Here is a 25,655-nt window from a genome sequence, read left to right as displayed (position 1 = left end):
AGGACATGCACACTTTAACCAACCCATCATTTCAGTGACAGGGTCTGCCACACGACTGTGACTGAAATGACGGGTTGGTTTGGACCCCCACCAAAAAAGAAGCAATTAATCTCTCCTTGCACAAACTGGCTCTACAGAGGCAAGATGTCCACCTCATCATCATCCTCCGATATATCACCGTGTACATCCCCCTCCTCACAGATTATCAATTCGTCCCCACTGGAATCCACCATCTCAGCTCCCTGTGTACTTTGTGGAGGCAATTGCTGCTGGTCAATGTCTCCACGGAGGAATTGATTATAATTCATTTTAATGAACATCATCTTCTCCACATTTTCTGGATGTAACCTTGTACGCCGATTGCTGACAAGGTGAGCGGCGGCACTAAACACTCTTTCGGAGTACACACTTGTGGGAGGGCAACTTAGGTAGAATAAAGCCAGTTTGTGCAAGGGCCTCCAAATTGCCTCTTTTTCCTGCCAGTATAAGTACGGACTGTCTGACGTGCCTACTTGGATGCGGTCACTCATATAATCCTCCACCATTCTTTCAATGGGGAGAGAATCATATGCAGTGACAGTAGACGACATGTCCGTAATCGTTGGCAGGTCCTTCAGTCCGGACCAGATGTCAGCATCAGCAGTCGCTCCAGACTGCCCTGCATCACCGCCAGCGGGTGGGCTCGGAATTCTGAGCCTTTTCCTCGCACCCCCAGTTGTGGGAGAATGTGAAGGAGGAGATGTTGACAGGTCGCGTTCCGCTTGACTTGACAATTTTGTCACCAGCAGTTCTTTGAACCCCAGCAGACTTGTGTCTGCCGGAAAGAGAGATCCAAGGTAGGTTTTAAATCTAGGATCGAGCACGGTGGCCAAAATGTAGTGCTCTGATTTCAACAGATTGACCACCCGTGAATCCTTGTTAAGCGAATTAAGGGCTCCATCCACAAGTCCCACATGCCTAGCGGAATCGCTCTGTGTTAGCTCCTCCTTCAATGTCTCCAGCTTCTTCTGCAAAAGCCTGATGAGGGGAATGACCTGACTCAGGCTGGCAGTGTCTGAACTGACTTCACGTGTGGCAAGTTCAAAAGGTTGCAGAACCTTGCACAACGTTGAAATCATTCTCCACTGCGCTTGAGACAGGTGCATTCCACCTCCTATATCGTGCTCAGTTGTATAGGCTTGAATGGCCTTTTGCTGCTCCTCCAACCTCTGAAGCATATAGAGGGTTGAATTCCACCTCGTTACCACTTCTTGCTTCAGATGATGGCAGGGCAGGTTCAGGCGTTTTTGGTGGTGCTCCAGTCTTCTGTACGTGGTGCCTGTACGCCGAAAGTGTCCCGCAATTCTTCTGGCCACCGACAGCATCTCTTGCACGCCCCTCTCGTTTGTTAAATAATTCTGCACCACCAAATTCAAGGTATGTGCAAAACATGGGACGTGCTGGAATTTGCCCAGATTTAATGCACACACAATATTGCTGGCGTTGTCCGATGCCACAAATCCACAGGAGAGTCCAATTGGGGTAAGCCATTCTGCGATGATCTTCCTCAGTTGCCGTAAGAGGTTTTTAGCTGTGTGCGTATTCTGGAAAGCGGTGATACAAAGCGTAGCCTGCCTAGGAAAGAGTTGGCGTTTGCGAGATGCTGCTACTGGTGCCGCCGCTGCTGTTCTTGCAGCGGGAGTCCATACATCTACCCAGTGGGCTGTCACAGTCATATAGTCCTGAGTCTGCCCTGCTCCACTTGTCCACATGTCCGTGGTTAAGTGGACATTGGGTACAACTGCATTTTTTAGGACACTGGTGAGTCTTTTTCTGAGGTCTGTGTACATTTTCGGTATCGCCTGCCTAGAGAAATGGAACCTAGATGGTATTTGGTACCGGGGACACAGTACCTCCAACAAGTCTCTAGTTGCCTCTGCAGTAATGATGGATACCGGAACCACGTTTCTCACCGCCCAGGATGCCAAGGCCTCAGTTATCCGCTTTGCAGCAGGATGACTGCTGTGATATTTCATCTTCCTCGCAAAGGACTGTTGGACAGTCAATTGCTTGGTGGAAGTAGTAAAAGTGGTCTTACGAGTACGACTTCCCCTCTGGGATGACCATCGACTCCCAGCAGCAACAACAGCAGCGCCAGCAGCAGTAGGCGTTACACGCAAGGATGCATCGGAGGAATCCCAGGCAGGAGAGGACTCGTCAGAATTGCCAGTGACATGGCCTATTGGCATTCCTGGGGAAGGAGGAAATTGACACTGAGGGAGTTGGTGGGGTGGTTTGCGTGAGCTTGGTTACAAGAGGAAGGGATTTACTGGTCAGTGGACTGCTTCCGCTGTCGCCCAAAGTTTTTGAACTTGTCACTGACTTATGATGAATGTGTTGCAGGTGACGTATAAGGGAGGATGTTCCGAGGTGGTTAACGTCCTTACCCCTACTTATTACAGCTTGACAAAGGCAACACACGGCTTGACAAATGTTGACCGCATTTCTGTTGAAATACTTCCACACCGAAGAGCTGATTTTTTTGGTATTTTCACCAGGCATGTCAATGGCCCTATTCCTCCCACGGACAACAGTCTCCCCGGGTGCCTGACTTAAACAAACCACCTCACCATCAGAATCCTCCTGGTCAATTTCCTCCCCAGCGCCAGCAACACCCATATCCTCCTCATCCTGGTGTACTTCAACACTGACATCTTCAATCTGACTATCAGGAACTGGACTGCGGGTGCTCCTTCCAGCACTTGCAGGGGGCGTGCAAATGGTGGAAGGCGCATGCTCTTCACGTCCAGTGTTGGGAAGGTCAGGCATCGCAAACGACACAATTGGACTCTCCTTGTGGATTTGTGATTTCGAAGAACGCACAGTTCTTTGCTGTGCTTTTGCCAGCTTGAGTCTTTTCATTTTTCTAGCGAGAGGCTGAGTGCTTCCATCCTCATGTGAAGCTGAACCACTAGCCATGAACATAGGCCAGGGCCTCAGCCGTTCCTTGCCACTCCGCGTGGTAAATGGCATATTGGCAAGTTTACGCTTCTCCTCCGACAATTTTATTTTAGATTTTTGAGTCCTTTTTTTACTGATATTTGGTGTTTTGGATTTTACATGCTCTGTACTATGACATTGGGCATCGGCCTTGGCAGACGACGTTGCTGGCATTTCATCGTCTCGGCCATGACTAGTGGCAGCAGCTTCAGCACGAGGTGGAAGTCGATCTTGATCTTTCCCTATTTTTGGAACCTCAACATTTTTGTTCTCCATATTTTAATAGGCACAACTAAAAGGCACCTCAGGTAAACAATGGAGATGGATGGATACTAGTATACTTATGGATTGACGAGCGACTGCCGACACAGAGGTAGCTACAGCCGTGGACTACCGTACTGCGTCTGCTGCTAATATAGACTGGATGATAATGATATAAAAAATATATATATATATATCACTACTGCAGCCGGACAGGTATATATTATATAATGACGGACCTGCTGGACATTGTCAGCTCAGCACTGCAGACTCCTAAAGTAAGCTACTAGTAGTATCAAGAAGATAGAAAAAAGAAAAACACCACGGGTAGGTGGTATACAATTATGGATGGACGAGCGACTGCCGACACAGAGGTAGCTACAGCCGTGGACTACCGTACTGCGTCTGCTGCTAATATAGACTGGATGATAATGATATAAAAAATATATATATATATCACTACTGCAGCCGGACAGGTATATATTATATAATGACGGACCTGCTGGACACTGTCAGCTCAGCACTGCAGACTCCTAAAGTAAGCTACTAGTAGTATCAAGAAGATAGAAAAAAAAAAAAAACACCACAGGTAGGTGGTATACAATTATGGATGGACTAGCGACTGCCGACACAGAGGTAGCTACAGCCGTGGACTACCGTACTGCGTCTGCTGCTAATATAGACTGGATGATAATGATATAAAAAAAATATATATATATCACTACTGCAGCCGGACAGGTATATATTATATAATGACGGACCTGCTGGACACTGTCAGCTCAGCACTGCAGACTCCTAAAGTAAGCTACTAGTAGTATCAAGAAGATAGAAAAAAAAAAAAAACACCACAGGTAAGTGGTATACAATTATGGATGGACTAGCGACTGCCGACACAGAGGTAGCTACAGCCGTGGACTACCGTACTGCGTCTGCTGCTAATATAGACTGGATGATAATGAGATATAAAATATATATATATCACTACTGCAGCCGGACAGGTATATATTATATAATGACGGACCTGCTGGACACTGTCAGCTCAGCACTGCAGACTCCTAAAGTAAGCTACTAGTATCAAGAAGATAGAAAAAAAAAAAACACCACAGGTAGGTGGTATACAATTATGGATGGACGAGCGACTGCCGACACAGAGGTAGCTACAGCCGTGGACTACCGTACTGCGTCTGCTGCAGTGCTAATATAGACTGGATGATAATGATATAAAAAATATATATATATGTTATGCACACCAGTGCCTGCAGGAATGTACTGGTGTTTGAACTGTTATGCACACCAGTGCCTGCAGGAATGTACTGGTGTCTGAACAGAGAGGGATGCAAAACAAATGAACTCACAGACAGACTGGGAAATATGACATAACGTACACAGAAGGTGATAGGGTAACAAAACCAACACAGAGTGAACAGAGAAGCCCAGAGGCTAAGAAACTGGGTGTCTCCCTAGTATTAGAAATGCTCAGATGGAAAAAGCAAGATGTTGTGTTTTAATACGTAGAGAACCCGAAATGCTGTTGCTAAGGGCAACAGCAAAACCCTAAAGGGTTACCAACGGGTGTGGCAGTAAACTCCTTGGTCAGAGATGGAATAATAGACACAAGGAGAGTCTCCACAATCCTAATTCTCACTTGCAGGGCCCAGGTACAGCTTACTGCCACTAAACTGACACATGGACACCCTGCACAGTGAGAGAGGATTAAGCAGGCAGGTCTGAAAGTACAGCCACAAACCTGCTGGGTTCACAGAATATCAAAAGAACCTCAGCAGGCTAAACGACTGACTCCAGTCTTACTGCTAGGTCTGGATTGGCAGAGTGTAGTACCAAATCCCCAGGCCTATTTGCAGTAAGCAACAACAAATACAAAGCTACACAGTACTGGCTAACTTTCAGGAACTGACTAACCAACAAAGATTCAGCAGCATCTGCTTAACCTGAGAAGAGGCCTTATAAAGCAGGTGCTGTCCACGCCCCCCTCAGACCTCACAGACTGTGAGCACAAAAACCAGCACCGGATCCCCTGCCTGTAACCACTGCACAGCAAAAGACCCGAACCGGAGTATCAGCTGCGCTCAGGTTACTCCGCTAGCACTTGTCTCCCGGTTGCCATGACGACGTGGCAGCACAGGGCAGGAGACCCTAACAGTACCCCCCCTCTGACGAGGGGTCAAAGAACCCCTACCACCGGGTTTATCGGGGAACTGCGAGAAGAAATAGCGTATCAGTCTGGGGGCATGAAGATCACAACTGCGCACCCACGACCGCTCCTCCGGGCCATACCCCTTCCAGTGCACCAAAAATGACAGCCGACCCCGAACCATCTTGGAGTCAAGAATCCTTTCAACAACAAACTCCCTCTGGCCACGTATCAGAAGAGGGGAAGGTCTTCCTCTGGAAGAAGGATTACTAATCGCCCGTTTTAAAAGGGAACAATGAAATGTTTTATTGATACCCAAAGAACGGGGCAGATCTAACTGAAATGCCACCGGATTGATAACCCTGGTGATCTTATAAGGGCCGATGAACCGGGGGCCTAACTTATGAGATGGCTGTCTCAACTTCAAATTCTTGGTAGACAACCAGACGAAGTCTCCTAATTTGAAGCTGCAGGGTCTTTTCCGCTTATCAAAAACCCTTTTGGTCACTAATGACACAGACACAAGGGCTTTCTTCACTTTCCTCCAAATACCTCTAAGGACCGAAACGACAGAGGAACCACCAGGCGTGGAGTCCAGGGGGTCAAAAGAATTGGCCTTAGGATGATGCCCATACACACAAAGGAAGGGAGAGATCCCTGTAGCAGAGTGAGCCGCGTTGTTATAGGCAAACTCCGCCATTGACAGATGAGCAACCCAGTCAGTCTGACACTTGGAGACATAACACCTGAGGAACTGCTCCAAGGACTGGTTCACCCTTTCAGTCTGCCCATTAGACTGCGGATGGTAGCCTGACGACAAGCTGACAGAAATCTGGAGATCGGAACAAAATGCCCTCCAGAATTTGGCCACAAACTGGGATCCGCGGTCAGAGACCACATCAAGTGGCAACCCGTGGAGACGCACAACATGCAGCATAAATAATTCAGACAGGCGTCTGGCCGATGGCAGCCCAACCAGTGGAACGAAGTGCGCCATCTTCGAAAACCTGTCAACGACAACCCAGATGGCTGTCATCCCCGAGGATTTGGGCAAGTCCACAACAAAATCCATTGAAATGTGGGTCCATGGCTTAGATGGAATAGAGAGTGGATGTAATGGGCCAACAGGAACCCCTCTAGGAGTCTTATTTCGGGCACAGATGTCACATGCCCGAACCCACTGATCCACATCCTTAGCCACCGAGGGCCACCACACCGCCCTAGATAGCAACTCCCGAGTTCTGGCAATACCCGGGTGACCTGCCGACTTCTTGGCATGGAATTCCAGGAACACTCGCTGTCTTAACCTAGGAGGCACAAACAAAAGACCTACCGGAAGGTCTGGAGGAGCCTGCTCCTGTGCTCTAAGGACTAATGACAAGAGGTCCTGGGTAATGCCCACTTTAATACATGATGGGGACACAATGGGCAACGGCTCCTCGGTGGTCTCCTGGATTGGAGCAAAACTCCGCGAGAGCGCATCAGCCTTGATGTTTTTTGACCCAGGGCGATATGTTATCAAAAAATTAAAGCGAGCAAAAAACAAAGCCCATCGTGCCTGCCTGGCATTGAGACGCTTCGCTGACTCTAAATATGCCAAATTCTTATGGTCGGTGAGAATTGAGACCACAAACTTAGCCCCCTCAAGCCAGTGTCTCCACTCCTCGAGTGCATCCTTAATAGCCAACAATTCCCGGTTACCCACGTCATAATTCATCTCGGCAGGCGAAAATTTACGGGAAAAGTAAGCACAGGGATGAAGGCGATTATCAGACACTCCCATCTAAGAGAGCACTGCCCCAATACCCATCTCAGAGGCATCCACCTCCACCACAAAAGGACGCTCTGGATCTGGGTGTCGCAGCACCTTGGCCGAGACAAATGCCCTTTTGAGACGGGCAAAAGCCGCTTTGGCCTCACGAGACCAGTGAGCAACATCCGCCCCTTTCTTAGTGAGTGCCACCAAGGGCGCCACTATAGACGAAAATCCAGCGATAAATCGTCTATAAAAATTTGCAAAGCCCAGGAAACGCTGAAGCGCCTTCAAACTAGTGGGCTGCACCCAATCCAGGACTGCCTGTACCTTGGAACCCTCCATTTGGAAACCTTCTGGGGAGATAATATATCCTAGAAATGCGATTTGCTGAACTTCAAATTCGCACTTCTCCAGCTTCGCCCCAAGCCGGTGGTCTCTGAGTTTCTGGAGGACTAAGCGTACATGCTTCCGATGTTCCTCCAGGGAATGGGAGAAGATTAGGATGTCATCTAAGTATACAACTAAGAATCTATCCAAATATTCCCTGAGCACATCGTTCATGAAATCCTGGAAGACTGCCGGGGCATTACAGAGCCCAAAAGGCATCACCAAATATTCATAATGCCCTGAGTGGGTATTAAAGGCAGTCTTCCATTCATCCCCCTCTCTTATTCGGATTAGATTGTACGCACCGCGTAGGTCAATCTTAGAAAAAATGGTGGCAGTACGAAGCTGGTCAAACAAGACCGAAATGAGAGGCAGTGGGTATGAGTTTTTAATCGTGATACGGTTCAATTCCCTGAAGTCGATGCAGGGTCGCAATGAACCGTCCTTTTTACCCACGAAGAAGAACCCCGACCCAACTGGAGACTGTGAAGGTCTGATAAATCCTTTAGCCAAGTTCTCCTGAATGTACTCTGCCATAGCCCGAGTCTCAGGACGTGACAGGGAGTACAACCTGCTCTTGGGAAGCTTAGCATTGGGCAACAAATCAATGGCACAGTCATAGGGGCGATGGGGAGGTAGTACCTCTGCAACTTTTTTGGAGAACACGTCCGCAAAATCTGCATAACACCCTGGCAATCCTGGCAAACTTAGCTGCGAGAGCCTGACTGGAAGGCTCAAGCAACTCCTGAAACAATCAGTACCCCAACTAAGAATCTCCCCAGAGACCCAGTCAAATTGAGGATTGTGGGCCCTTAACCAGGGTAACCCCAACACCAATGGGGCAAAAGTACAGACAGTCACATAAAAGGACAATTTTTCAGAGTGTGTGGCTCCAATAAACAAAGAAATCTGGCTAGTGCAAGAGGTAATTTTACCCTGGGATAATGGTTCCCCGTTTAACCCACAAATCTCAATTTCCGACGCCAAGGGTACTAAGGAAACAGAGTGTTTCAGGGCGAATTGGCGGTCCATAAAAACCCCGTCGGCCCCACTGTCCACAAAGGCCCCAGTCTTGACAGTTTGACCGAGGATCTTCAAGGTCACCGGAATGATAAAAGTCTTCTTGGGAAATTCTGACTTCTGGCCTGACAGGATATTTCCCATCACCCTCAGGCCCTGAAGTTTTCCGGCTTTTCTGGGCATGATACTACCACATGACCCTTATTCCCACAGTACAAACACAACCCCTGCTGTCTCCTCCGCGTCTTCTCACGCGAGGAGAGGCGGGTAGCCCCAATCTGCATAGGCTCCTCGGAAAACTCCTCAGAGTCTGAGGTTCCCTTGGGAAAGAAGGAAACCTCGGTCTCCCTTTCAAGCCTACGCTCTCTCAGCCGTCTATCCACCCGGATGGATAACTGCATGAGCTGATCCAAGCTATCAGGCAAGGGATATTGTACCAGTTGGTCTTTTATCTGGTTAGAAAGACCTCTTCGGTACTGGTGTCTCAGGGCTGGGTCATTCCACTGGGTATCATGGGCCAACCTCCGAAACTCCGTACAGTAAACCTCAACTGGCCTTCGCCCTTGCTTAAGGATCGAAATCTGAGCCTCGGCTGAGGCCGTCTTGTCAGGGTCATCATACAACATGCCCAGTGCCGTAAAAAAAGCATCAACACTTTTAAGCGACGGACAGTCAGGCTGCAACCCATATGCCCAGACCTGTGGGTCTCCTTGTAGCAAGGAAATCACTATGCCCACCCGCTGAATCTCTGACCCAGAAGACTGAGGCCTAAGCTGGAAATATAACTTGCAGCTCTCCTTGAAACAAAAGAACTGCGAGCGATCTCCAGAAAAACGATCCGGAAGATTTACTTTCGGCTCCTTAACCCCTGAAGGTGCTGCTGCTGCGGGAGCTCCGCCAGCGGCCTGGGAGGTGTGCATTTTAATGGACAAATCATTAAATTGACGAGTCAGGACCTGCACCTGATCGACCACCTGTTGCAACGTATTTTGAGGGGTATGCTCCATATTCCCACAAAATTTCAACAGGAGTATTGGGCTGCTGAATATGTTATGCACACCAGTGCCTGCAGGAATGTACTGGTGTTTGAACTGTTATGCACACCAGTGCCTGCAGGAATGTACTGGTGTCTGAACAGAGAGGGATGCAAAACAAATGAACTCACAGACAGACTGGGAAATATGACATAACGTACACAGAAGGTGATAGGGTAACAAAACCAACACAGAGTGAACAGAGAAGCCCAGAGGCTAAGAAACTGGGTGTCTCCCTAGTATTAGAAATGCTCAGATGGAAAAAGCAAGGTGTTGTGTTTTAATACGTAGAGAACCCGAAATGCTGTTGCTAAGGGCAACAGCAAAACCCTAAAGGGTTACCAACGGGTGTGGCAGTAAACTCCTTGGTCAGAGATGGAATAATAGACACAAGGAGAGTCTCCACAATCCTAATTCTCACTTGCAGGGCCCAGGTACAGCTTACTGCCACTAAACTGACACATGGACACCCTGCACAGTGAGAGAGGATTAAGCAGGCAGGTCTGAAAGTACAGCCACAAACCTGCTGGGTTCACAGAATATCAAAAGAACCTCAGCAGGCTAAACGACTGACTCCAGTCTTACTGCTAGGTCTGGATTGGCAGAGTGTAGTACCAAATCCCCAGGCCTATTTGCAGTAAGCAACAACAAATACAAAGCTACACAGTACTGGCTAACTTTCAGGAACTGACTAACCAACAAAGATTCAGCAGCATCTGCTTAACCTGAGAAGAGGCCTTATAAAGCAGGTGCTGTCCACGCCCCCCTCAGACCTCACAGACTGTGAGCACAAAAACCAGCACCGGATCCCCTGCCTGTAACCACTGCACAGCAAAAGACCCGAACCGGAGTATCAGCTGCGCTCAGGTTACTCCGCTAGCACTTGTCTCCCGGTTGCCATGACGACGTGGCAGCACAGGGCAGGAGACCCTAACAATATATCACTACTGCAGCCGGACAGGTATATATTATATAATGACGGACCTGCTGGACACTGTCAGCAGAATGCGTTTATAGAATAAAAACACCACACGACGAGTGTTTAACTTTTTCAGGCAGACAATCACAATATACTGGTGGTCAGTGGTCACTGGTCAGTCACACTGGCACTGGCAGTGGCACTCTGGCAGCAAAAGTGTGCACTGTTAAAATATGTACTCCTGCTATAACTGCTCCCCAGTCTCCCCCACAATTAAGCTGTGTGAGCAGTGAGCACTCAGCACAGTCAGATATACAGTATTACATAGATGATGCAGCACACTGAGGGCACACTGAGGCTGAGCACAGATATGGTATGTGACTGTGTCACACTGTGTATCGTTTTTTTTCAGGCAGAGAACGGATTAATTAAACTGGTGGTCACTGGTCACACTATCAGCAAGTAGTACTCCGTCCTAATATGCTCCCCAAAATTAGTAAATCAAGTGTCTCTACTCTCTACTACTCTCTAGTCTACTCTAAACGGAGAGGACGCCAGCCACGTCCTCTCCCTATCAATCTCAATGCACGTGTGAAAATGGCGGTGACGCGCGGCTCCTTATATAGAATCCGAGTCTCGCGATAGAATACGAGCCTCGCGAGAATCCGACAGCGGGATGATGACGTTCGGGCGCGCTCGGGTTAGCCGAGCAAGGCGGGAAGATCCGAGTCTGCCTCGGACCCGTGTAAAAAGTGTGAAGTTCGGGGGGGTTCGGTTTCCGAGAAACCGAACCCGCTCATCACTACATAAAACATGTGTGGCTTTGGCTTTAAATATATTTATTTACATTTATATGTATAGTAATCACCACATTAGGCTGTGCTTCCCACAGACTGTTAACGCATTCACCTCATCCTAGCCCTGTTGGACCTTAGAGTCTAAATTCTTTTCCTCATAAACACACATGCTAGGAACCATTTTTTCAAAGATATTTAACCTGATTTAGAGGTGGATGCTGCTGTGATAATTTGCAAATGCTAGTATCCGTCTACCCCTGGTGTACCAGTGTGCTTCTAAATGTGCAAACACTGAGTGGCCCACTGTCAGCATCTCCGCACACTGTAACACCACTTGTGATTCGGGGAAAATGCCACCATGAGTGCAATATTGATACACCATCACGTGCACCCTCAACACTTGCAGCTGCCCTATGGCAGATGCAGTATTTCTGTTGGGGTATGTCCTTTGTGGCTGCGTCTTTGCGTCTGAGAACGCAGCCGCTATCACTGACAGGCCCAAGACACACCCATAACATGCCAATAAGACTGACTTTGTTTGTGTTCACTTCAGGCCACATCCCAGTCACCGCCCAGTAACACCCATCACTTTGTCGGTCCATTTCTGATACCATGTGCACCTCTGTGTGTACACTCTGTATATCACATGCACGTAGGGGTTGCGCGGTTTGCGTGGACCTCTGAATCAGACCCTTAATCTATCAGCATGTGTTTTGACTTCAGCAGTGGTTCCCAAACTGTGTTGAATGAATCACGGTGCCCTAGAGTATCATCATTCTTTTCACTGCATCTCTAGGCCAAAAGCTCTGTAATGATAAATTCAGCAAAAACTGTTACATTATGTAAATTGTTCTTACCTGTCATTCTTTGGGTCAGTTATGTGATGGTGGATAGGGTTGTGCCTCTGTTTGGCCACATATTTTATAATTGGCAGCCACCAGCAATGCTCTTGCCTATTGCACTGATCATAAATAATGTGATTTGATCCTGGACTACCAATCTAATGTACTGCTGCAAGTGCCACGGCACCCTGTTGGGAACCACTGGAATATGGGAATAAAGTGCAGCACCCAGAGGAACCCCATGCAAACACAGAGGGGCATATTTATTTATACATTTTTGTGACCAGTCCCCGAAAATAAAGATTCCTTATTGTTGCATATCACAGCAATAAGAAATCTTGATTCATCCAAATGTACCATCACTGAGTCAGCTGTTAATGTGCTAACATTGGCGAAAGGTAGGCAGTAGGTTACTATAAGCTAACACCTACCTTCAGATGGTGTTAGTTGCCTGGGCCAAGCTCTGTAAATCCGGCAGCATAGCAGCCCCTATGGAAATCTACGGAGGCTGTTGTTGCTACAGGAAATGGAAATCTTATATCCTGGGGATCCATAAAATATGTGGGTATCCTACTTGTAGAGGGCATACAAGATCCACACAGATAGGGCAATCATTAGAATGGAATCCATGGCCCCAATGCTGTGCCAGCAATGCTTACCATTATGCCACAGTGCTTTCACATATTTATGCGTATTTCTAACATCCAAAATTAGACTTGCAAATTAAATGTGCACCATAAACTAATAAAGTTATTGCCGATTCCAATTAAATATTAATAGTTTACACAACCCTGTATGTTATTTATAAAAAAAAAAATGCATAGTTAAGTATACAACAATAGGATCATTTAAATGAAATAGCAGCAGTGTCACATTACATGCGTAATGGGGAAAAAGGCTACAAATTCCTTGGCTATAGCGTAACCCCCAACTAGGGATAAGCGGATCTGCAGCACCATGTCACATGAGAGGTCAAGTTCTGTCATGACAATCCTCACATCTCACTTTTACTTCCCCAATACATGGAAACCCACACTGTATTTCTAAATTCACAATACACAAAAAAAAAAGTGTCTATAGCAGAGGTTCTCAAACTCGGTCCTCAGGCCCCCACACAGTGCATGTTTTGCAGGTAACCCAGCAGGTGCACAGGTGTATTAATTACTCACTGACACATTTTAAAAGGTCCACAGGTGGAGCTAATTATTTCACTTGCGATTCTGTGAGGAGACCTGCAAAACATGCACTGTGTGGGCCCCCGAGGACCGAGTTTGAGAACCTCTGGTTTATAGGAATGGGGTGGCCACAGCTAAATGCAGATTGAGGAAAATATCCCTGGGAATAGATTTGAAAATGTACTAATTTCTACTCGGATATGTTATTCAGATTAATATGAAAACAACACTTTGCCAGCTCCCAGCTCTGGCCCTAATTGCACTGACCATACTGTATGTGGTGTGTGGCTATAGACAACTAGCAAAGTATACATGAAATGCTAATAGCATAACAAAGAGTTTACCTGCGCTCAAGAAGTCTCCTGACGTTACCTGGCCCAGCAGGATTTCTCCTTTAGCTTCTGCAAGAGCCAACAGCACACTATAGGTCTTTAGGCATCTCTCACTGTGAAGTGATACAATGAGCAGGACTTGTTTCTGGAATATCTCATATCATTTTATTTCAATTATAATTATAATAAAAGTCTACATCATCAAACATAAAAATACTCATACAGTCTTATTAAATTATATCTCATAGGAAAGGAACCAGCTGCACCAAAGTCACCTCATCCCACCAAGTCTGTTACCTCTTTCCACCCTATATTTATCTCATCCTGCCCGTCACCTTGTCACACCCTGCCCTGTCACATCTTCTTGCGCTGGCTGTCACCTCCTCCCAATCTGGCCTGTCGCATCTAACCACCTTGGCTGTCACCACTTCCCATCCTATCTAGTTACCTCCTCCCATACTGGCATGTAACATGTGCCCACCCTGGCCAGTGATAGGCTGGGCTGGAGGGAAGGGTGCCATCTGGAGAGGTGGACATCTATGAGAGGTGGACATTATAGGAGGAAGTGCTGTGAGAGGTGGAGGTGGACACTGTAGGGCACTGTGAGAGTGTTATGCACACCAGTGCCAGCAGGAAAGTACTGGTGTCAGAACTGTTATGCACTCCAGTGTCTGCAGGAATGTACTGGTGTTTGAACTGTTATGCAAAACAGATGGACTCACAGACAAACTGGGGGATATGACATAACGTACACAGAAGGTGATAGGGTAACAAAATACACACAAAGTGAACAGAGAAGCCCAGAGGCTAAGGAACTGGGTATCTCCCTTGTATTAGAACTGCTAAGATGGAAAAAGCAAGATGTTGTGTTTTAATACGTAGAGTACCCGAAATGCTGTTGCTAGGGGCAACAGCAAAACCCTAAAGGGTTACCAACGGGTGTGGCATTAAACTCCTTGGTCAGAGATGGAATGATAGACACAAGGAGAATCTCCACAATCCAAATTCTCACTTGCAGTGCACAGGTTTTAGCTTACTGCCACTAAACTGACCCCTGACACCTAGCACAGTGAGACAGGATTAGACAGGCAAGTCTTAGAATACAGCCGCAAACTTGCTAAGTTCACAGAGTAGTAACAGAACCCCAGCAAGCTAAACGACTGACTCCAGTCTTACTGCTAGGTCTGGATTGGCAGAGTGTAATACCAAATTCCCAGGCCTATTTGCAGTAAGCAACAAACAAATACAAAGCTACACAGTACTGGCTAACGTTCATGAACTGACTAACCAACAAAGATTCAGCAGCATCTGCTTACCCTGAAAAGAGGCCTTATAAAGCAGGTGCTGTCCACGCCCCACTCAGACCTCACAGACTGTGAGCACAAAAACCAGCACCGGATCCCCTGCCGTGCACAGAGCCTATAACCACTGCATAGCAAAAGACCCGAACCGGAGTATCAGCTGCGCTCAGGTTACTCCACTAGCACTTGTCTCCCGGTTGCCATGACGACGTGGCAGCACAGGGCAGGAGACCATAACAGTACCCCCCCTCTGACGAGGGGTCAAAGAACCCCTACCACCGGGTTTATCGGGGAACTGCGAGAAGAAAGAGCGTATCAGTCTGGGGGCATGAAGATCACAACTGCGCACCCACGACCGCTCCTCCGGGCCATACCCCTTCCAGTGCACCAAAAATGACAGCCGACCCCGAACCACCTTGGAGTCAAGAATCCTTTCAACAACAAACTCCCTCTGGCCACGTATCAGAAGAGGGGAAGGTCTTCCACTGGTAGAAGGATTACTAATCGCCCGTTTTAAAAGGGAACAATGAAATGTTTTATTGATACCCAAAGAACGGGGCAGATCTAACTGAAATGCCACCGGATTGATAACCCTGGTGATCTTATAAGGGCCGATGAACCGGGGCCCTAACTTATGAGATGGCTGTCTCAACTTCAAATTCTTGGTAGACAACCAGGCGAAGTCTCCTAATTTGAAGCTGCAGGGTCTTTTCCGCTTATCAAAAACCCTTTTGGTCACTAATGACACAGACACAAGGGCTTTCTTCACTTTCCGCCAAATACCTCTAAGGACCGAAACCACAGAGGAACCACCAGGCGTGGAGTCCACGGGGTCAAAAGAATTGGCCTTAGGATGATGCCCATACACACAAAGGAAGGGAGAGATCCCTGTAGCAGAGTGAGCCGCGTTGTTATAGGCAAACTCCGCCATGGACAGATGAGCAACCCAGTCAGTCTGACACTTGGAGACATAACACCTGAGGAACTGCTCCAAGGACTGGTTCACCCTTTCAGTCTGCCCATTAGACTGCGGATGGTAGCCTGACGACAAGCTGACAGAAATCTGGAGATCGGAACAAAATGCCCTCCAGAATTTGGCCACAAACTGGGATCCGCGGTCAGAGACCACATCAAGTGGCAACCCGTGGAGACGCACAACATGCAGCATAAATAATTCAGACAGGCGTCTGGCTGATGGCAGCCCAACCAGTGGAACGAAGTGCGCCATCTTCGAAAACCTGTCAACGACAACCCAGATGGCTGTCATCCCCGAGGATTTGGGCAAGTCCACCACAAAATCCATTGAAATGTGGGTCCATGGCTTAGATGGGATAGAGAGTGGATGTAATGGGCCAACAGGAACCCCTCTAGGAGTCTTATTTCGGGCACAGATGTCACATGCCCGAACCCACTGATCCACATCCTTAGCCACCGAGGGCCACCACACCGCCCTAGATAGCAACTCCCGAGTTCTGGCAATACCCGGGTGACCTGCCGACTTCTTGGCATGGAATTCCAGGAACACTCGCTGTCTTAACCTAGGAGGCACAAACAAAAGACCTACCGGAAGGTCTGGAGGAGCCTGCTCCTGTGCTCTAAGGACTAATGATAAGAGGTCCTGGGTAATGCCCACTTTAATACATGATGGGGAAACAATGGGCAACGGCTCCTCGGTGGTCTCCTGGATTGGAGCAAAACTCCGCGAGAGCGCATCAGCCTTGATGTTTTTTGACCCAGGGCGATATGTTATCAAAAAATTAAAGCGAGCAAAAAACAAAGCCCATCGTGCCTGCCTGGCATTGAGACGCTTCGCTGACTCTAAATATGCCAGATTCTTGTGGTCAGTGAGAATTGAGACCACAAACTTAGCCCCCTCAAGCCAGTGTCTCCACTCCTCGAGTGCATCCTTAATAGCCAACAATTCCCGGTTACCCACGTCATAATTCATCTCGGCAGGCGAAAATTTACGGGAAAAGTAAGCACAGGGATGAAGGCGATTATCAGACACTCCCATCTGAGAAAGCACTGCCCCAATACCCATCTCAGAGGCATCCACCTCCACCACAAAAGGACGCTCTGGATCTGGGTGTCGCAGCACCTTGGCCGAAACAAATGCCCTTTTGAGACGGGCAAAAGCCGCTTTAGCCTCACAAGACCAGTGAGCAACATCCGCCCCTTTCTTAGTGAGTGCCACCAAGGGCACCACTATAGACGAAAATCCAGCGATAAATCGTCTATAAAAATTCGCAAAGCCCAGGAAACGCTGAAGCGCCTTCAAACTAGTGGGCTGCACCCAATCCAGGACTGCCTGTACCTTGGAACCCTCCATTTGGAAACCTTCTGGGGAGATAATATATCCTAGAAATGCGATTTGCTGAACTTCAAATTCGCACTTCTCCAGCTTTGCCCCAAGCCGGTGGTCTCTGAGTTTCTGGAGGACTAAGCGTACATGCTTCCGATGTTCCTCCAGGGAATGGGAGAAGATTAGGATGTCATCTAAGTATACAACTAAGAATCTATCCAAATATTCCCTGAGCACATCATTCATGAAATCCTGGAAGACTGCCGGGGCATTACAGTGCCCAAAAGGCATCACCAAATATTCATAATGCCCTGAGTGGGTATTAAAGGCAGTCTTCCATTCATCCCCCTCTCTTATTCGGATTAGATTGTACGCACCGCGTAGGTCAATCTTAGAAAAAATGGTGGCAGTACGAAGCTGGTCAAACAAGACCGAAATGAGAGGCAGTGGGTATGAGTTTTTAATCGTGATACGGTTCAATTCCCTGAAGTCGATGCAGGGTCGCAACGAACCGTCCTTTTTACCCACGAAGAAGGACCCCGACCCAACTGGAGACTGTGAAGGTCTGATAAATCCCTTAGCCAAGTTCTCCTGAATGTACTCTGCCATAGCCTGAGTCTCAGGACGTGACAGGGAGTACAACCTGCTCTTGGGAAGCTTAGCATTTGGCAACAAATCAATGGCACAGTCATAGGGGCGATGGGGAGGTAGTACCTCTGCAACTTTTTTGGAGAACACGTCCGCAAAATCTGCATAACACCCTGGCAATCCTGGCAAACTTAGCTGCGAGAGCCTGACTGGAAGGCTCAAGCAACTCCTGAAACAATCAGTACCCCAACTAAGAATCTCCCCAGAGACCCAGTCAAATTGAGGATTGTGGGCCCTTAACCAGGGTAACCCCAACACCAATGGGGCAAAAGTACAGACAGTCACATAAAAGGACAATTTTTCAGAGTGTGTGGCTCCAATAAACAAAGAAATCTGGCTAGTGCAAGAGGTAATTTTACCTTGGGATAATGGTTCCCCGTTTAACCCACAAATCTCAATTTCCGATGCCAAGGGTACTAAGGGAACAGAGTGTTTCAGGGCGAATTGGCGGTCCATAAAAACCCCGTCGGCCCCACTGTCCACAAAGGCCTCAGTCTTGACAGTTTGACCGAGGATCTTCAAGGTCACCGGAATGATAAAAGTCTTCTTGGGAAATTCTGACTTCTGGCCTGACAGGATATTTCCCATCACCCTCAGGCCCTGAAGTTTTCCGGCTTTTCTGGGCATGATACTACCACATGACCTTTATTCCCACAGTACAAACACAACCCCTGCTGTCTCCTCCGCGTCTTCTCACGCGAGGAGAGGCGGGTAGCCCCAATCTGCATAGGCTCCTCAGAAAATTCCTCAGAGTCTGAGGTTCCCTTGGGAAGGAAGGAAATCTCAGTCTCCCTTTCAAGCCTACGCTCTCTCAGCCGTCTATCCACCCGGATGGATAACTGCATGAGCTGATCCAAGCTATCAGGCAAGGGATATTGTACCAGTTGGTCCTTTATCTGGTTAGAAAGACCTCTTCGGTACTGGTGTCTCAGGGCTGGGTCATTCCACTGGGTATCATGGGCCAACCTCCGAAACTCCGTACAGTAAACCTCAACTGGCCTGCGCCCTTGCTTAAGGATCGAAATCTGAGCCTCGGCTGAGGCCGTCTTGTCAGGGTCATCATACAACATGCCCAGTGCCGTAAAAAAAGCATCAACACTTTTAAGCGACGGACAGTCAGGCTGCAACCCATATGCCCAGACCTGTGGGTCTCCTTGTAGCAAGGAAATCACTATGCCCACCCGCTGAATCTCCGACCCAGAAGACTGAGGCCTAAGCCAGAAGTATAGCTTGCAGCTCTCCTTGAAACAAAAGAACTGCGAGCGATCTCCAGAAAAACGATCCGGGAGATTTACTTTCGGCTCCTTAACCCCTGCAGGTGCTGCTGCTGCGGGAGCTCCGCCAGCAGCCTGGGAGGTGTGCATTTTAATGGACAAATCATTAAATTGTCGAGTCAGGACCTGCACCTGATCGACCACCTGTTGCAACGTATTTTGAGGGGTATGCTCCATATTCCCACAAAATTTCAACAGGAGTATTAGGCTGCTGAATATGTTATGCACACCAGTGCCAGCAGGAAAGTACTGGTGTCAGAACTGTTATGCACTCCAGTGTCTGCAGGAATGTACTGGTGTTTGAACTGTTATGCAAAACAGATGGACTCACAGACAAACTGGGGGATATGACATAACGTACACAGAAGGTGATAGGGTAACAAAATACACACAAAGTGAACAGAGAAGCCCAGAGGCTAAGGAACTGGGTATCTCCCTTGTATTAGAACTGCTAAGATGGAAAAAGCAAGATGTTGTGTTTTAATACGTAGAGTACCCGAAATGCTGTTGCTAAGGGCAACAGCAAAACCCTAAAGGGTTACCAACGGGTGTGGCAGTAAACTCCTTGGTCAGAGATGGAATGATAGACACAAGGAGAATCTCCACAATCCAAATTCTCACTTGCAGTGCACAGGTTTTAGCTTACTGCCACTAAACTGACCCCTGACACCTAGCACAGTGAGACAGGATTAGACAGGCAAGTCTTAGAATACAGCCGCAAACTTGCTAAGTTCACAGAGTAGTAACAGAACCCCAGCAAGCTAAACGACTGACTCCAGTCTTACTGCTAGGTCTGGATTGGCAGAGTGTAATACCAAATTCCCAGGCCTATTTGCAGTAAGCAACAAACAAATACAAAGCTACACAGTACTGGCTAACGTTCATGAACTGACTAACCAACAAAGATTCAGCAGCATCTGCTTACCCTGAAAAGAGGCCTTATAAAGCAGGTGCTGTCCACGCCCCACTCAGACCTCACAGACTGTGAGCACAAAAACCAGCACCGGATCCCCTGCCGTGCACAGAGCCTATAACCACTGCATAGCAAAAGACCCGAACCGGAGTATCAGCTGCGCTCAGGTTACTCCACTAGCACTTGTCTCCCGGTTGCCATGACGACGTGGCAGCACAGGGCAGGAGACCCTAACAGAGAGGTGGACAATAAAGGGGCCTGAGGATGCTGTGAGGTGGAAGTGAATGGACCGGTGGGAGTGCTATAAGGTGGACAATGAAGGTACCGTGGTTGCTGCAAGATGCTTATTGTAGAGGCATGGGGTGCTGTGAGTTGGATAGGGAAGGAGAGCGGAATGCTGTAAGGGTGGACTTTGAATGGAGTAGGGGGAGGGGAGGTGCTGTGAAGTGGGCAGTGAGTGCTGTGAGGGGGCAGTGAGGCGGCCAGTGCGTGCTGTGGGGAGCAGCAAGTGAGCTGTGAGGGAGTCAGTGAGAACTCTTATGTGGACAATGAGTATTGTTAGTGGGGCAGTGATGCAGTCAGTAAGGGAGAGGGTCAATGAGTGATTTGTGAGGGGGTCAGTGAGTGCTGTGAGGTCAGTCTGTGCTGTGAGGGCTCAGTGTTATATGGAAGATGCTGGCAGTGAGAGACAGCTATGGAAGGGACAATCAGAGATAGGGAGGGCTGGTAGAAAAGCTGGGGCCAGGTTAAAAGTCACCAGCCAGTCCCTATGTGGCTGTCACCTCTACCCACCCTGGATTTATCAAATCACCTCCGTACACTCTGGCCTATCACATCTTCCTGCCCTAGCTATCACCCCTTCCTGCAATGGCCTGTCACCTTCTCCTACTCTGGCCTTTCCTTTGCTCTCTCTGCACCATATTTGACCTGTTTTGGGTTATAAAATGCCTGTGGTTACGGTACTATGTAGGGATGGCAGAAGCAGTACAATATTGGACTATGCTGAAATGGTAATTACATCCGAGAGATGGGGGAAATATTAAAACCTGAGACTAATAATAGTAATATACATTAACAGCAATACATTTCTACCCTGTGTTTGTTGATTTCCAGTATAACTTGCATAATGTTTTATTCTTCATATTCATCAAATGTACTGTATTGCACCCATGAAACAACTGAATTTATAAAATCTTATTAGGTAGGGTTGAAAAGTATTAAAAAAATCTTCATATTGTTCTACAACAGTTATAAGCAAGATTATGACGATTCTGGTGCATTTTCATTGCTTTAATTAACTCTTTATATTGCTGTATACATTTTTAATTTAAATCACTATTTATGGAATAATATGGTCAAAAAATATCTATGTACAATGAAAACAAAGCTATGACATTAGGACATCTAGAGCACTATTAAATAGATGTTCCGTAGCAAATAGACATCCACAAATAGAAAAATTATGGAATTTTATTTCAATAGGCTACAGCTATAGGTGAAAAAAATAGTTCTGAAAAAAACTGAACCATGGACACCACAGCTGTTTTTTTCCATAACCTGGGAACTGGGCACTTCAGGCTAAGAACATCCTGGCTCTAGCGTACCTCCCAACTAGTAACAAGTGACAAACTTTCCATGCTCTAGTTCCTAGAGATACAGGGGTATATGCAATTCACGGCGAATCGCGGCAATTTTTCGCCGTTTTTTAATTCGACTTAATTCGACAGGTGAATTCCGGAAGGTGGCTTCCGGAATTCACCATATTCAATGAAAAACGGATTCGCCAGAATCGCGGGCGAAAATCGGCCGATTTGGCGGATTTTGCCGCGATTTTAAAAAATGGGAAAAAACGGGAAAAACCCGGAAAAAAAATGGCGTGGGGTCCCCCCTCCAAAGCATAACCAGCCTCGGGCTCTTCGAGCTGGTCCTGGTTCTAAAAATGCAGGGGAAAAATTGGGCAGGGATCCCCCGTATTTTTAAAACCAGCACCGGGCTCTGCGCCTGGTGCTGGTGCCAAAATTACGGGGGACAAAAAGAGTAGGGGTCCCCCGTATTTTTAACACCAGCATCGGGCTCCACTAGCTGGACAGATAATGCCACAGCCGGGGGTCACTTTTATGCCGTGCCCTGCGGCCGTGGCATTAAATATCCAACTAGTCACCCCTGGCCGGGGTACCCTGGGGGAGTGGGGACCCCTACAATCAAGGGGTCCCCCCCCCCCAGCCACCCAAGGGCCAGGGGTGAAGCCCGAGGCTGTCCCCCCCCATCCAATGGGCTGCGGATGAAGGGGCTGATAGCCTTTTGTGATAATAAAAAGATATTGTTTTTTCCAGTAGTACTACAAGTCCCAGCAAGCCTCCCCCGCAAGCTGGTACTTGGAGAACCACAAGTACCAGCATGCGGGAGAAAAACGGGCCCGCTGGTACCTGTAGTACTACTGGAAAAAAAATACCCAAATAAAAACAGTACACACACACCTTGATAGTAAAACTTTATTACACACTACCGACACACACATACTTACCTATGTTGACACGCCGACTGCCACGGTCTCCGACGATCCGAGGTACCTGTGAAAAAATTATACTCACCTTCCAGCGTCCAGAGGTACATCCAGGTCCAGAGATAATCCACGTACTTGGCAAAACAAAAAAACGAACACCGATCCATACCGGACTAAGAAAGGGGTCCCATGCTTTCACATCAGACCCCTTTCTCCCGAATCCCGGGACATCACGTGACTCCTGTCACTGAAGTCCCTTCAGCCAATCAGGAAGCGCTACTTCCGTGGCGCTCACCTGATTGGCTGTGCACTGTCTGAGCTGTCAGACAGCGCATCGCAAAGCCGCTCCATTACTTTCAATGGTGGGAACTTAGCGGCTAGCGGTGGGGTTACCCGCGGTCAGCCGCTGACCGGCGGGTGACCTCACCGCTAGCCGCTAAGTTCCCACCATTGAATAAAATGGACGGGGCTGTGCGATGCGCTGTCTGCTCAGACGCGCAGAGCCAATCAGATGAGCTTGCGCTTCCTGATTGGCTTTAGAGACCTTTCTGTGACAGCTGTCACTGACAGGTCTCTCTGCATTCGGGGATAGGGGTCTCATGTGTCAGCATGGGACCCCTTTCAGTCCGTTTGGTCGGGTATTTGCGTTTTGTTTTTTTCTACAAGTACGTGGATTTATCTCTGGACCATGGCTGAGGTGAGTATATTGATCTTTTATTTTCAGGTACCCCTGGATTCTACATGGAGAAGAGGACCGATGTCGGCGTGTGAACATAGGTAAGTATGTGTGTGTCGACGTATGAAATAAAGTTTTACTTTCACGGTGTGTGTGTCCTGTTTTTATTTGGGTATTTTTTTTCCAGTAGTACTACAGGTACCAGCGGGCCCGTTTTTCTCCCGCATGCTGGTACTTGTGGTTCTCCAAGTACCAGCTTGCGGAGGAGGCTTGCTGGGACTTGTAGTACTGCTGGAAAAAACAATATTCTTTTCATGATCACAAAAGGCTATCAGCCCCCCCATCCGCAGCCCATTGGATGGGGGGGGACAGCCTCGGGCTTCACCCCTGGCCCTTGGGTGGCTGGGGGGGGACCCCTTGATTGAAGGGGTCCCCACTCCTCCAGGGTACCCCGGCCAGGGGTGACTAGTTGGATATTTAATTCCACGGCCGCAGGGCACGGCATAAAAGTGACCCCCGGCTGTGTCATTATCTGTCCAGCTAGTGGAGCCCGATGTTGGTGTTAAAAATACGGGGGACCCCTACGCTTTTTGTCCCCCGTATTTTAGGCACCAGCACCAGGCGCAGAGCCCGGTGCTGGTTTTAAAAATACGGGGGATCCCCTGTCAATTTTCCCCCCGCATTTTTAGAACCAGGACCAGCTCGAAGAGCCCGAGGCTGGTTATGCTTTGGAGGGGGGACCCCACGCCATTTTTTTTTAGGATTTTACCGTTCCAGCAATAAAAAATAAAAAAAATAATATTTTAAAAAATATATAAATAATATTTGTGCCTCCAAAAAAAAAAAAAAAAAAGTACCTAATCCCTTCTAATATAAATAGATCTGCTATTCCCCCCCAAAAAAAAACACAAAAAAAACATGTTTAAATTTTTTTTATTTGTTTTCACCCTCCAAAGTGTGGCGGATTGAAAATGACGAATTTGCTGTCTAAAAGCACTGCTGTCGAATTTCCAAACTTGAATTGAATATGCTTTGGTCGAATTGCAGCACTTGTATCATTGCAGAAAAGTCAAATTTGCAAAAATTTGAATTTCAAAAAGTCGAATTTTGAAAGTCCGTTTTTTGGTCGGAAAGCACTGAATTGCATAGGCAAATTTTTTTTTTGGTCGAAAATGACCCGAAATTCGACAATTTCGGGAATTCGACCGCAATTGCATATACCCCACAGTCACAACAATACAATATATATGTACAGTATAATCTATGCTTAAAGTTGGGAAAACCTTGAACATGATCATGGCATCATGCATCTATATCAGTTGGCATAATGAATTGTGCGAACTGTACCACCCAGAATATCCCCAAAAAACAGAAGTTACCTGGAAATAATGGTCCATTTTTAACCTTCCATATTTTACAGGGACATACTTAAAGATTTGTCCCCTGCAATACTGACAATATAATTCCACCTCATCTGGCCTGTATAAGTTAAACCATTTTTAAAAGTATTTACAATGCAAATAATCATATTATAATTTATAATCAAATCCACTAAAGCTGACCTAATGTGCACCATTTACTAAGGTGGGAGTTTTTTTAGAACTGGTGATGTTGCTCATAGCAACCAATCAGATTCTACTTAACATTTATCTAGCTGCTTCTAGAAGATTGTAGCTGGAATCTGATAGGTTGCTATGGGCAACATCTCCACTTCTAAAAAAAACTCTCACTTTAGTAAATAATATACCCCACAGATGCAACAACTCAGCAACGATTTCCTGTATGTTATTCATGTAAATGTGAAATCCTGTTACCTGGACTGCAGGGCGAGACGGAGAGCTGTACAGGTGGACTCCAGTTTTCCAAGGTGCATGCTGAGTTTTTCAGAATCAGTCTTACACTCTTTTAGGGTCACACTGAGCTGGTCATTTAACTGTTTTACATGGTCAAGGCGTCTGAAATATAGCAATAGGCAGTGCTTAAAGTGGTCCTAGAGAGGTGGTGGAACTCACCCCACTTCCCACGGTGGCAATTCAACAAAGGTATTCCGCGCGCCGCAAAAAGGGGCGTGGTCTCAAAAAAGGGGCGTGTAACACAATAGTAATAACGCCCACAGTAGTAGCACCCCATAATACCTACAGCAGTAGCGCCTCTTATACAATGCCCACAGTGGTAGCGCCCCTTATATAGAGCCCATAGTAGTGGTGCCCCTTATGCAATGCTCGCAATAGCAGTGCCCCTTATGACCCCAGGAGTGATGCCCCTTATGAAGTGCCCCCTTTACAATACCCTCATTAGTAGTGCCCCCAGTAGTAATGCCCTTAATGATAATGCCCCCAGTCGTTTAGCCCCTGTAGTTATGCCCCCTTGTAGTTTAGCCCCCA

At 47.4% G+C, this 25,655-nt stretch overlaps 1 protein-coding gene across 3 annotated transcripts in view; it reads right to left on the bottom strand.

The window, feature by feature from the left end:
• The window catches only part of LOC134902563 (colorectal mutant cancer protein-like), a 202,568-nt gene that overhangs the window by 22,582 nt on the left and 154,331 nt on the right, over positions 1–25,655 (bottom strand). For all 3 annotated transcript variants that reach the window (XM_063914399.1, XM_063914398.1, XM_063914400.1), the window contains 2 exons: positions 25,086–25,226; positions 13,667–13,767 (listed from right to left, as the gene is read on the bottom strand). In XM_063914399.1, coding sequence (XP_063770469.1) covers positions 13,667–13,767; positions 25,086–25,226 — 242 coding nt within the window. The remainder of the gene's footprint in view (positions 1–13,666; positions 13,768–25,085; positions 25,227–25,655) is intronic.

Source organism: Pseudophryne corroboree, chromosome 1 (genome assembly GCF_028390025.1).
Source record: "Pseudophryne corroboree isolate aPseCor3 chromosome 1, aPseCor3.hap2, whole genome shotgun sequence".
NCBI lineage: Eukaryota > Metazoa > Chordata > Amphibia > Anura > Myobatrachidae > Pseudophryne > Pseudophryne corroboree.
Note: the sequence above shows the minus strand (reverse complement) of the source record. Positions and strands in the feature narration are given on the sequence as shown.